The 14034-nt window shown below is 35.4% G+C and overlaps 1 protein-coding gene across 18 annotated transcripts in view; it reads right to left on the reverse strand.

Moving 5' to 3' along the window:
• Positions 1 to 14034, reverse strand: part of HERC1 (HECT and RLD domain containing E3 ubiquitin protein ligase family member 1) — a 124110-nt gene that overhangs the window by 7083 nt on the left and 102993 nt on the right. For all 18 annotated transcript variants that reach the window (XM_080608188.1, XM_080608189.1, XM_080608191.1 and 15 more), the window contains exons 53-69: positions 13240 to 13367; positions 11760 to 11951; positions 10756 to 10886; positions 9673 to 9872; positions 9024 to 9138; positions 8334 to 8480; positions 7701 to 7802; positions 6374 to 6547; positions 5770 to 6063; positions 4953 to 5018; positions 4737 to 4862; positions 3956 to 4094; positions 3307 to 3488; positions 2455 to 2610; positions 1894 to 2016; positions 1196 to 1298; positions 370 to 539 (exon numbers count right to left, since the gene is read on the reverse strand). In XM_080608188.1, coding sequence (XP_080464314.1) covers positions 370 to 539; positions 1196 to 1298; positions 1894 to 2016; positions 2455 to 2610; positions 3307 to 3488; positions 3956 to 4094; positions 4737 to 4862; positions 4953 to 5018; positions 5770 to 6063; positions 6374 to 6547; positions 7701 to 7802; positions 8334 to 8480; positions 9024 to 9138; positions 9673 to 9872; positions 10756 to 10886; positions 11760 to 11951; positions 13240 to 13367 — 2548 coding nt within the window. The remainder of the gene's footprint in view (positions 1 to 369; positions 540 to 1195; positions 1299 to 1893; positions 2017 to 2454; positions 2611 to 3306; positions 3489 to 3955; positions 4095 to 4736; positions 4863 to 4952; positions 5019 to 5769; positions 6064 to 6373; positions 6548 to 7700; positions 7803 to 8333; positions 8481 to 9023; positions 9139 to 9672; positions 9873 to 10755; positions 10887 to 11759; positions 11952 to 13239; positions 13368 to 14034) is intronic.

Below are 14034 nucleotides of genomic sequence, written 5' to 3' on the forward strand. Positions count from 1 at the left end.
AATTATTCCTACACCATATAAACCAAGCTTTTTAAACTGCAAGGGAAAACATAAAATAGGCTTTCAGAACCAAGTTTCTCTATTTTTTTTCTTTTTACACTAACATTTCTCTTTCAAAAATACAAAGTAAGCATCATTCTAAAATTAGACAGACTTCTTTCAGAAACTATTCTAAACAACTTGCTCAACAAGCATTCTCAAATACTCAATCCTGAAATATCAGAGGAGCAACTTTGCCCTTCTCTTAGAGCAGCTATCTGAGGGGCAGGGGAGAGTTTGATTTTCCACCAAAAGGTATACATTACAACGACATCTATAAAGTGTAATTAGCCTTATAAAGGTTAGAAATAAACAGGAAATAGTATATACCTGTCCTTCAGAGTTGCTACCCCATGCATATACATCCCCTGTAGATGATAAAGCAAGCGTATGCTCTGCTCCTACAGCTATGTCTTCAATAAAGACTCCTGACAGTACTGGAACTTGCTGGGGTCTGTTGTGATTTCGAGCTCGGCCCTCTGGTAAACCTATAAGGCGATCTGAAATTGCAAGGAAATATCCACGTATGTAAAGAACATCAAAAAATGAATTTTACTTGCAGGCAAAGTCAGGGAGGGACAAAAAGCAACTCTTAGGTACTCTTAGAACTGGGACTAAATAGAGAAATTTAGTGTACATTTCCTACAAAATCTTACATGTGCTCATTAATATTGCCAAAATTGTTATTTTCACTGTAAATCTGAAACAAAACCAAAATCTATTAAAACAAGACTTCTAGATCTAAGCATATAATTTTCCAACACACAGGAGTTAACTGACTTAAGAGCAAATATGTTTATTTCAGTGTAGCTGGCAACTTGCCTGTCCAGAGTTTTGAACGATTTGTGTAGGTATAGGATTTATGAGGCAAAGTGAACATTCAAGTAACCCACTGCATTTGGATGGGTGAAATTTGATGAAGATTAAGGAAAACACTCTTCAAAAGCTAAATTAGAATATTTTGAAAGATAGTTTTTGTGAGATCAAACTAGATACAGCCACAAATCTGGATTTTAGGCCTATGTTAATACTGCATTGCTGTACTTCCAAAATCCACATTGGGTCACTCTTATAAATGCGTCTTAATATTCTTCATTTTCACTTTCAATACACAGAAACATATAGATGGAAAGATCTAAATACCAGATTGCCCTACCTTGTCCAAAAGTATATACATGACCATCTTTTGTCAATGCAACAGAAAACTGGGTTCCACAGGCAACCTTTTTTATTCCAATTCCACAAAGAATATCCACTTTCTAAGGGGGTAAATGAGAGGACAAAGAGCTATGATGTTATGAGGGTACAAACAGAAAGCAAATATGAATTACATATATATCTTCTGCTTCCAAAGATAAAATTTATAATTCCCACAATGCAATGCATACAATACAGCATTACTCTGATTAATGCCTGTACATGAATACAAGAAACTGAGACACAGTTTTCTCTTTTTCTTTAACAGAACTAACATCTTATTCTATGTGCAATGATTCAAAAGACCTTTAAATTACTGGTGATTGGTGGGGGTGGCATCAGAGGAAGCCCATCAGTGTGGAAACAACCTTCCCCACAAATTCCAAAATAAGGAACCTCTCTGCTTTAAACGAATCCTATGACTGTCACTGTTCGTATTATCTCTGACATAAGGTGAGACTGGTTTACATGAGATGCTTTAGAGTGTCATGCTTAGCATAACATATGATCAGAATTATTTTTGCTAGATTTTATTAGAATAGTATAGCCTCTGGAATTACTAAGTTAAATTCTGAAAACTACATTCTGAATTCTGCGCAATACATTTAGCAATGCTGAAAACTTATTGAAAGAGGGATTTCCCCTGTGAATTCTAACCTGTGGTGAGGATTTTGCAGTGGAATTTCCCAAACCAAGTTTACCATAATCTCCATCTCCAAAAGCCCAAACCATTGAGCCATCAGTTGACACAGCTACAGTATGATTGAGTCCACAAGCCACCTGGTTCAAAGAAATATGTTATTACTACAGTTTTTGCCAACTTACTACAAACTTGCACAACCCAAATACCTTCTAGAAAAAAAAAAAACACATTTTAGAAAATAACTATCCCTTTAAAGACACTGAAACTTGCATTGCTTCATATAGTGTTTTGAAGACATTTAGGACCACATTAGTTGTGTTGTTTTTTTTAGCTCATGAATTCATACTTAATGCCTACATATTGAAACTTTACAATGTTTTAAAAAATGTGGGGGACGGGTTGCAGTTTTGTACAAAGAGGATCAAAAGCCAGGAAAGAAATCTGAAAAAATACACATACTCAAATTCCGCTATTACAATCAAAATAAAAGCCAAAATTAAAAAAAAGAACACTAAAATATATTGAAAATATCAGCTTTAAACAAATATATGATTACAGTTTTAAATAAACCATGCCTGTCCAATCTGGTAACCCTCCAGTGCTGTCACTCTTTCTGGAAGTTTCTTATTGGAAGTATTTCCAAGTCCTAATCGACCATAATCACCATTTCCAAATGTAAAAAGTTTGCCATCCGCTGTCACTACAGCTGAGTGTTTGAAGCCACATGACATCTAGAAATAAAATAATTGTAATTTATACATGTAATTTATATTTTAGGGAAAAAATATTACACACATAAATATGTAATATCCTTTTCACACACAACGTATTTACTTCATAAAGATGTAAAGTACAGATATTGTATTGTAGTATTAATGACTCAACATTCTACCTCTTTTTGTTTTCCATCACAGTAAAGTTAGGAGGAAGACAGGTGGATACCTGTGTGAATAAAGGCTTTCAGACAAAGCCAGGTAACTTTTTTTGGACTGTTATAAAGCAGACTTAGTAAGGAGGAGGAGGACTGGTGACTTGTTTTAAAGGTCAAAGATATCTATCTGACAAAGACCAAGGGAAACTGCTAAGTTGTGTCTGTGTTTTGACAGCCTTTTGGATCATCCCTTACTTCCAGGCTCTTTCAAATTTTTAGTCTTCTCAAATAACAAGTGTCAAGTAACATCACATACCACCAGTGAGTCTTGTGATCGTAACATTCTTCAAGTGGGAATTATCAATTCGCTTCATAATGCTCAGAAAGAAGTCAGAAGTTGCCTGTTTTCATTCAGTATCTGAATTCAAATTGGCAAGACTGACAAAGGCTCTGGAACATCTCTATCGCTATCTGTACTGGTTACCCCAAGCCAGTATTCCTAGCACTAAGTTACAATATCTGCAGTTCATAAGAGGAATAAAAAATGCTGTGGAACCTGCACCACTTCTTCTCCTTGCAGAGCCTCTATTTGTCTAGGCCTGCGCTGTCTGTCGCTGTTCCCATGTCCCAGTTTGCCATAATCTCCATCACCCCAGCTAAAGACTTCCCCACTTTCCGTTAAAGCCATGGAATGTCCATCAGATCCACAAGAGGTCACCAGCTGTGTTACAACAAAGCCTGTTAAAGAAAAGTGAGAAAACAGCGCTTACAGTAAATTATAATGAACTCTTCATATGCATCCACCAAGTGCCCCTAGTGGTAGCACATTAAGGCCAGGGAAAGGAAGCAACCATGAGTATAGTTTTTTCTTATAGCAATTGCTTTATTTTTATTTTGAAGGAACTCTTCATCTTCTCATGTGCAACCTATGCTTCTGACCTGCTGTTAGCTTTGAAATGAAACGTTGCTATCTTGGGCAAACACTTTTCCTCAAAGCCTTCTGAAAATTAAGGAATTTTAATATGTCACTACTTAAATCATGAGAAGAAATAAAAAGCTAGTTTATTTGTTCAATTTTTTATTTACTGACTACAATAGTTCAATATGTCAATCTGTGAAAAGTGTCTAGACAAATAATTATATTAACTGCCAAAATGCTTATTTGTTCTCTATCAATCGAGTAATTTCAAACCAAACAGTCTTACCCTGCAGTGCTGAAATGACCGTTAACACATGAAGATCATCTGAATTTCCTTGTCCCAGTCGCCCATAGCTCCCTTCTCCACAAGCCAAAACTGTGCCATTAGCTTGAATGACAAAAGTACAATTCTGACCACAAACAACCTAGTCGAGAAGAATACATAGGTGTTATTTTTGTTTTAGATGCAGCAATGTTGTAAGTCCTGTGATAAAATGTACCATTTTTTTTTTTTGTCAAGGCCACAGATTCTGTCACATTAGAAATACCTTCACAACAACCCTATTAGCATCACTCATCCCATGTTTAATGGAGTTTTAGTACCTAATCACATCTTAATACAAATTATTTCATTGATTCTTGCTACTAGTTTTGGCAAACCTTCTTACAGAACCATAAAATCATAGAATGGCTTAGGTTGGAAGGGACCTTGAAGATCTTCCAGTGAAAGAAATCACAATATGCTCCTATGTGAGATTTATCTTGACATTTCCATCCTAAATGTTAATTTTAACCCAGAAAACAAAATGGGCACGTGAATTATGCTAGAGCTGTTTGGGTATTTTCAAGTCATGCTCCTATCAAGCAATTTTGTTTTGTCAGATTTCAATGGCTTAATTTGAAATTGTCAAATAATTAAAGACTTCTTTAGTGAAAATACATGTTTGAGTGTACTTCGTGGTAAATTCAAACAACAAATTGAAGACATTTAGATAGAGATTTTGACAAACAAACAATAATACATGTTATAAATCAATAAAAATAAAAACATATGTTTAAGTGATCACCTGCTGAGCCTGAGAGAATGAAGGTGCTGCTACCGGTATCATGACATTTCTACCAGCTTCTGCTAACTGTCCGTGTCTTCCTGCTCCCCACAGATACACATCACATTTGCCTCCCAAGTGCCAATCCTATGGCATAGCATGAAAGGATGCTTTAGAAAAAGAGTACTTTCAAAAGCTTGCCATGTTGAAACATAAATAAAATTCAATTTTACTAACCTCTGGCCTTGATGTTGCCCAAGACATTATCTGTTCATCCATACCATTGATCCATTTACTGTTATCCTATGCAACAAAAGGCACAGTTAAGACATTCAGTTCAAGAGATGCACATTATTTAGCTGTTATGTAACACATTTATTTTTTGACTAATAACAATATGCTAATTCAAACTATTCTAAAAAATACAAAAATAAAAATGAATGTATGCAGACTAAAATACTTGAATTTTGTCTATAGACCAAGCTTACTTCCTTACTATGCCGATCTATCAATGGCACAATTATCTATGGCTTGCAATCAAAAAATAAAATAAAAAATTGTGATGAAATAATCTTTTCCCTTTTACAGATACTTATTAGGGCTTTTTGAAGCTTTAAACGCAAACATTGTCTGAAGATGTCATACCTTGCTGATAAAATTTTCTTAATCTTACATTCTTATTTTGGTTGACATATTGTAACAAGTTATAAAGACAATTACCTCTGCCAAAATAATTCAGTGTAGGAATGTGCCAGAAAGTTACTCTGAAATCGGTATAGTTGAGCTCTAGATTTCTTGCTTCTATCATATCAGAAAATTACCGGTGTTTTTTTCCCCTCAATATGCAACTGACTTGCATTCATGACTACACACACAGGGAGCAATCTTTACAGTACACTCTGTAACAGTTAATTAAAAGTATACTTATTGCTGGTACTTATGTGTATATATAAATATACATTATAAATATTTGCAGTTCAGAGATGTTAACTGCATCATACCATATGCTTAACACTAACATGCTTTGTTGTCAAGGCAGTATAGCACATTTTACCATTAGGAGAGTAAGTTCATCCTCTGGAACAGGCTCAAGGTCTGGAACAGTAAAAGATTCTGGGAACTGTGCTCCCTTGGCCAGGGCTTCAGCAGCTTTTATGGTAGTTGAGAAACACTCTAGCCAGGCCCATTCTGTGGGACTCCAGGCTGAAGGATCAGGGAGGCAATTCTGGTGATGAGGTGGTACTGGAGGATTGCACAACAGCTGATCTAGGTGAAGGCCCACAGCGAGTGATGCTAAGCATTGCATATAAGGACTATGAACAAGCTGGTCTCCACAAACAACATGGGGCTAAAGGTGAGGGGGATGGGAGAGAGAAATCAAACATGCAAAGTTAGGAGTATATATTCATCAATTCAGAAACAGGAGTCCTTCAAAGCTAGTCCTGTAGACAAATACTTTCTTCCACACTTAAATTTTTTCTAGGATTTTAAATACTCTCAAACTAAAAGGCTGCTAGTTTTGAGAATACTGAAAGATACTTCCAAAAAGGATGTACGGAAGTCTTGGATTTTCAGTCTTGAAACACAGCAACCTGCTGAGATTCAAAGTTATCTTAAGTCAGACATGAATTTTAAGTATTCTCATTAACTTTTCTTACCTTTTCATAAGCATACTGTTCCTGAAGCATTATTGGCAAACGTTCCAAGAAAGCTCGCATGCAAGGAGCCATATTTAATCCTAGAACTCCTTGCTGTTTCAGTGCAGTCCTACACGTTGCAAGGATGTGATTGGAAGATATCCACTCTGATGTACAGTTCACTACCAACACATCCTGTATAACAGCAGCCACAAGACACATTAGAAATTTTAAAATCATAGAACAGGATTGCTCAGCTCCACTGATTTATCACCAATTATCTTAGTTTCCAAAGGGACCAGGAAATACATAAACTTCAGTATTTTTTATGTCTGCTGGTGAATAATCTGCTGACAAGCACCGTGGAGTAGCTCTGTTCATATGCCACTTCCTCATATGTTAACATCACATTCTCAAGGCAACATTAGGATTATCATTCCAAGGAAGAATGCAGACAGATGTTAATAAGCAGAGTTCATTTCAGTGACTGCTGTTGTAACCTTAATTAAGTATTAGCTCTGCAATATGATCTTCAACATCTGGGCCGAATTCAGAGAAGACTTTCAAAAAATCCCCAAATATTTAGAATCAAATGCACCATGACTCTAATAACAGAAACCGTATCTTGTGCCATGTTTAACTTCGGTCACGAAAAATTCCATCTTTTGGAATAATCAGCTGTGGGGGGTTTTTGTTGTTCTTTTGTATTTTTTTTAATTACTTGAGGAAGTGCAGGACACATGCAGGCTTCTAAATATTGGCACTTATGAAGCTTCTGTTCAGATACCAGAAGTTCTTGACACAGAAAACATTGAAGTAAATTCTGCTGCTCCTTAAAAAAAATCTGAAGTTGAGGCTGGTTGAGACTAAATTAAATCACTAAGGAGTTTTATTTGTTTTGGGAAATGAAACATCTCTTCATGCTGCATAAACAAAAAATTAAGTGTCTTTATCCTATTTTTGTGTCCCATTTACAGCTGCCACTGTTAAACAGAAAAGTTGATATAACCAGTGTGCAGCATCCTTTATAACCCCCAGCTCAGAAGGTTTTCTCCCTCCTCCACCTCCACTGCCCAAAACTCAACATGGGATACTTCAAAAAAAAATCTTTTTATGGTCAAGTGATAGTTGAAAGTCAAAGCCACGTAGCTTGCAAATATAACAGGTTTAGACAGACTGTCAGTTACCCAAGCAGATTTGTACACAAGTACGTTTGGATAACATAAGCCAATAAACAGAGAGAGATGGGTCCTGCCTGCATACTTATTTGAAAAAGACAAAGGTTTTATTTTAATAAGATAATTCTCAGTACAAAAATTTAAAAGATTACTTTAACACACAGTATCACCTTTGATCTGTTAGAACACGCAGCTACTCCAACTTCGGGTATCCATACCGCAGTCTGAATAGCTCCAGAACCTATTACAACACTCTGTAATACCGAACCATCCTAAGGAAAGAAGTGTTTTGTGTCAGTGTGTATAGAGCTACTTTTCTATTTAAATACAAAGTATATTCCTAAGGGATGATATACTCCCAAGCTGTTCAATAACTTCTTAAAAAATGAAATGTCTATACTAAAAGCAAAAATCCATCTAGCAATTTTATCATACAAAGGACATAACGTAACAAAGGATTTAGAAGTGTTTAATACTAAACATTGTCTGATTCTTGGACAAGTTCTTGTAGTAAATGAATATATTGTTCCCATCTGTAACAAGAGCAGCTGCTTCTGCAAGGCCTGACTAACGTGACCAAGACTAAAGAGTGAATAAGTAGTAGAACCCTAAAATACAAATTACTTGAATGTTAAGTATAATTTCAATTTATCTTTTATTAAGTATAACATCATACCATTATATTATACTACACTTTCTCTCATTTGTAACATACTGGGGGAAAACAAAAAGAGTCTGATGACTTGACCATTTGAGATACTTACACTAAAAAAATAATCATGCCTCCTCTAAGATAATCTTACCCGTAAAGACCAAATATTCATGAGACCTCCAAGTCCACCAGATACTAATGCCAGTCCATCAGGACTGAATGCAACAGTCCGAACAGGAGTAATATGGCCTCTCAGCTGGAATACACACTTGACTTCTACTGGTTTTCTGTATCCATCCTGCAAATCATTTCATAGTTATGGAACAATGAACTTGTTACAGAAAAAGGAATAGCATAATTTAACTTCTATATTCTGTAATAAACACTGATAATTTGTAGAGATGTAGTAATTTCCACAGGATAATGAAGTCCAAAATTATAAATATCTTTGTCATGTTATCATCTTTTCTCCCTGTACAAAATGACATCAACATTAAAGACTGAATTACAATTTAATTTTATATTGATTAAATTTATTGTGACTTAATTTTACCTAGAAAGAATTTAAAACACTTAGTGAATTTTAGTATAAATTTAACAACTTTAAAAAATGGAAACAGTTCAAAATATACTCTTTAGCTAAATAAAATTCACTTAAACCTGTGATTTTTCATTTCCTGTTCTAAAAATGCCTACAAATGTAATATATATATATATTATTTTTTTTTTCCAGCAAACACCTTCTCTTAGTAAATTTGAGATTTGAGTAATTTGTTTACATTTCCCTCCTCCCCAGTTTCAGAACAAGCAAAGGGAATTTCTTCAACACTACTCCTTCTACCTTGGCACTTGCTTCTTGGTCCCACCATCCTTCTGAGTATGTTGAGCTGGACTGCAATGCGGTTACTATGTCCTGGGGAACAGTCCACACACACACCAAACCATTGTGGCATCCTCTGAAGGAAGTCAGGCAGAAAAACAAAATAAAAAGTATTAATATAAAGTATTAACTAACAAAACGTCCTGTAAATATCAGTTGGCACCACCTTTCTAGAAAACTATATTGATCAAATCATCTAAAGTGGAAAGGAGTGTTATCCATGGATAAATGCATTCCTCCTATTCAACTCCCTAAATTCCCAACCCTCATGCCAACGCTTTTGAATTTTTTTCTAACGCCATAATCTCAAAAAAAAAAGAAAAATATACTTGCAGGAAAACAACAGATTTCAAGCACAGGTTCACCATGCACAAGTCTTATGACAGAGAAAACAGTAAACATGACCAGACCCACACTTTCCATTTAAATTTGGATGCTTTATGGATCTCATGAAAACTGGCTTACTGAGTAAACATTATTTGAAAAAACACAACACTTATGTTTGCTCTAGACATTAATGACCAGTAGAATTAAAAAAAAAAAAAAGATCATCATAAAAAAAAAACACCCAACTGCAAAAGAGCTAAAACAAACAAAAAAAATTACATACGTAGCTAGTAAAAGCTGTAACTTGGGTCCTTTCCCTGGAAGAGCACACCAGGCAATGCCATTCACAAGAGCTGGATGGGGCAGTGAATGCAGACGTCTCCAAGACCCTCCCACATATCCCCAGAGTTTCACTGTTTCTTCTTTGGCACATGTCAGGAGAATCTTACCAGTTGGATCCCACTTCATACTAACAATCATATCCTATTAGATTTTAAAAATTGAATGTTAGTGTAAAGTAACACAGTAAGAACAGAGGAAATTTAACTGCCAGAGCTAATCCGATGTTTAATTACTAATAACAAAGAACATTTTATTCTCAAATCATAACAAGTAAAGATAATATGAATGATACTTTTCAGAACACTCACATTTTTTATATTTTTTAATTGCAGCAGGAATTACCTTAAAGGTGTTGGCTTCATAAGCCTATTAGGCAATGGGACCGATGACGTACTGAGTCTAACCAATGTAGGAAAGAAGAGCCCATAGTGGAAAAGCCAAGTATAGTTTTATCGCCACAGCTTGCTCACTTCTGTGACTAACTACCACACTTCAAATATTTAAGACAAATTCAAGGAAGCATTCAAGATGTTTTTAATAAATTTTCCTTTGGGAAATTCTCTTCTTAGCCTAATAACTCATTAGTCAAGTTATTCATGACTTATTATGTACACCAAAGCAAAGGATCAAAACCTTTACAGCTGCGTATTTAGAAAAAGATCTTTCGCTTTGCACAGTAACTTAAGCTTTACAAAAACACGTGGCATGACCAAAATTAATATTTTTAATATTTGTTAAGTGCTTTTACAAATGAAGTCTTTTTAAATCCAGATGCCCATAATACATACCCATTGCTGTATGCACATACACTTCACAATCTCCAATAGCAAAAAAGGCTGTAATTCTCTCTTTTTTTTTTTTTTTTAATTTGGTAGACTGTTCCTCTTAACTCTATTGTATTTAGTATGTCAGCAATAGATATTACGAATATGTGCTTGATTTTATAAATAATTTCCAAATACAGAAAACAAACAGACTGTGACCTGCAGAAATTATAGATTAGTTTTCAAATGAGTAACTCTACCTTGTGTGCATCAACTAGAACAATTTCTCCTTTTTCAAGTGGTTCCTTTGTTCCTATTAGCAACTTTCCATCTGAATAGCCAACTGCAAATGGTCTGTCTTCACTGAACCAGGCAAGGCATGTGACGGAAACTATGTAAACAGGTAACACAAACTTAATTAATCACTCCTGCCAAAAGGTGTGCAAGTGTAATTGTCTAAAATATTAAGTGCATGAAAACTTCCCCTCCCCACCAAGGTTACCTGACATACTTTTTGTCTGAGAATTTTCTTGAATTTGTACAGTAAAGAGAGAAGCAAGTGCCCCTGTAATCACAGATGTTGAGATCCCTGTTAGATTTTTTTTTTCCACTCTTCTTCATTAAAATAACTGGATTTATATTCCTGACATGGTGAAAATTACCTATGCTAAGGAAAAAAAAAGTAGACAAAATCCTATACACGTGTCTGATATTGAGATGCTTCTAAGAAAACCACTGAAAGCCACTTCAACCTTTGTTAGTAGCTAAATAGCACCTCACTTGATTCTGCCAAAAAAAAATAAAATCATACTTCTTGGAGAAACAATATGCAAAACCACAAAACGCTACCTAAGATGTGCTATTTGATGTCCCCTGGGACTGGAACTATAAAAGAAAAATAGCAATAATTATGGAATTCAGATGATACTGTCTACCTGACCTTTTTAGAGAGAGCAGACACTGCAGAGAATCTATATTGATTTATTTTTTTTTAAGATGACAAGGAATGTCACGATTTGACTAGGCCACTACAAACTGTTGGTCTTTGCTGTAAAAGGAACCTAGGTGCAAGACTGAGATTCCACACTTTCCTACTCCCATGAACACAAGTGAATGATGCTTGCGAGCAAAGTATCAGAAGTTGTATCCCCATGAACAATAATAAAAATAGGGATTATATACTTGTTAAATTATTAAAAAAAAGGGAGGGGGGAATGACATTTTTACTTTTAAGCTCTGTTTAAATATTAAAACAGCCACCTACCATCCTTTCTGTAGCAGTGTTCCAATTCTATCCGGTGCATGGTTGAAATATCCACAACTTCAATAAGTCCAAGAGATCCATCCATACGACCAATTAATAGCAATTCTCCTTTCCATGCTGCCGCTGGCCCTTCTTCCGGCCAAGCTAATGCAGATACCCAGTGAGGCTGAAGATCTAATAATCCTTTTCCTCCTAGGAACCCCAAAAAATCTTTTAAACTGCTTCATCTTCATAAAGAAAATAATGCAACAGAAATACTTTCCATGGGAAAATATCAAAAGACCCTATTTACAGCTAGGACACGCTACAAATTCACATAAATTACAAGACTATGAAGCAGTGGACCACTAATCTCCACAGACTCAAAATCTAGCTAACAAATCTCAATTTTCAGTCAAGTTAAGTAGTTTCATTAAAGGAGGAAGCTAAATTCTTCAGTACTCAGACCATTTATACTTTTCCTGTGGACTGCCTCTTAACGTGGACAGCGTCAACAGTGATTTTCCTAAGTGCAGAACTGCAGAATAATGTTTCTTCAGAGATTAAAAGCAACAAAGTGACTAACCGTCTTCCTCTCACAGGAGTTCTAAAGGTACTATTCTGGACTGGTTAAACACAGCAAAAATGACAGGAAAGATGCAAGAAAATCCATTTAGAGACACTTGCAAACCAAATCAAGGAATTAGCAAGGACCTTTCTGTATCAGGCTCAGTCCTCCCTATCACAATGCAATCTTATAAATTCATCTAATACATTTTAAAGTATTTCTTCGTCAGTCGTCATCCTTCCTTATAAACTATTTGATATCACAATCTTTTTAACACCAGAAACATTCTTGAAGTTATTCATGGACTACTTATTTCCATTTCTTCTAGTGGTAACACTATTCATTTTTGCTTAAACAGGTGCTTTTTCTCTCTGGGCTTTTAGCGGTCACCTTCCTAATGTATTGATTTATAATCTTATTCTTATAATTATAATTATATAATTATAATTCTTATAATTCTTATTCTTAATCTATCTTATTTATAATCTTTTGGTCAGCTACATAAACCAAGCTCAGTCATTGTGCTCTCAGCAGGTTTTCCATCTCTTCCACTGTAATCCACCCCTGCATCTGTTTCAGCCAATTTTGCCATTCTCCATGCCTTTTGTAGAAAACTAAGTCCTGTGGACTATGGGAAGATACCTTATTTGCAAACAAAACACCCGGAGTGATCAAGCCTCAAACCTAAACATCACATACAACAAGAACTCATAACTGGTGCTCAGTTTTCTACTGAATTAATTATAAGGCACGCATCAATTCGTGGTTAGTGCCTTCCTCTAATTGAACAAGTTGACAAGATATTACGGAAGATGGCAGGTATTTAAATTGGAAAGCACACACAAATAGTTAGGTAAACAAAGATTCAATGCTTTAGCAGCTTCCCTAGAAATACATTGTATGGTAAAGTGTTCACCGGTAGTTAGAGCATACCATTTACTTGCCATATGTTCACCATCTTTTCCGTAGCTCCAGCCAGATACTTGCCACTGATGCTCCAACAGACAAGAGACAAACTAAGGTCACTGGGTGACCCCAGACTTTCTTCAGAATCGCCTTCTCTGTAACAGGATAAAATAAAGTAATTGAAAAAGGGCATTTCCTTTAAGCAGACTAGATTATGATTATTGTATCGCATGCTGATTATTAAGAATTTGACCTGATCTGCAGAGGGTCCATGTAACTAAAGAGTTTAGGTGACTAAAAATTCTAGATAATGTGAAAGCTACCCTAATTTCTAAAAATTATATCTAACAATAAGCTATGCCAATTGCTAGAAATTCTTTTTAATGATAAGCTACGCTAACTGTTGAAGATTCTAAATAACAATAAGCTGCACTGATTGCTATAATTTTTATGTGATGATAAAGCTCTAATAATAACCACAACCCTGTGGCCAGTCCTCATTCTACCCAGGATCCCTAAAAGAACCTGCCTGTCCCTGTAGCACTGGGTGACACCTACTCATATCTCAAATTTAACATCTTTGGTGAGGACAAAGCTTTCCAGGAAGTCATGAAATGAAACAGAATAGGCTGAACAAAAGAAAGAAAAGATGTACATCTTGCTTTCAGTTCTAGCCTAAACTCTTCCTCCTGTTAGAACAAAAAATCTACTTTAAAGTTTGTTTGACTAACTGTAACAGAACCTATGTTATGTTTTATTTCCCCTAATGACGTACAGGACAGGTGAAGTTTTACTGATTTTAGTTACAGGAAAATGAAGGTT

The sequence above is a fragment of the Anser brachyrhynchus genome (assembly GCF_964034855.1).
Source record: "Anser brachyrhynchus genome assembly, chromosome: 11".
Lineage (NCBI taxonomy): Eukaryota > Metazoa > Chordata > Aves > Anseriformes > Anatidae > Anser > Anser brachyrhynchus.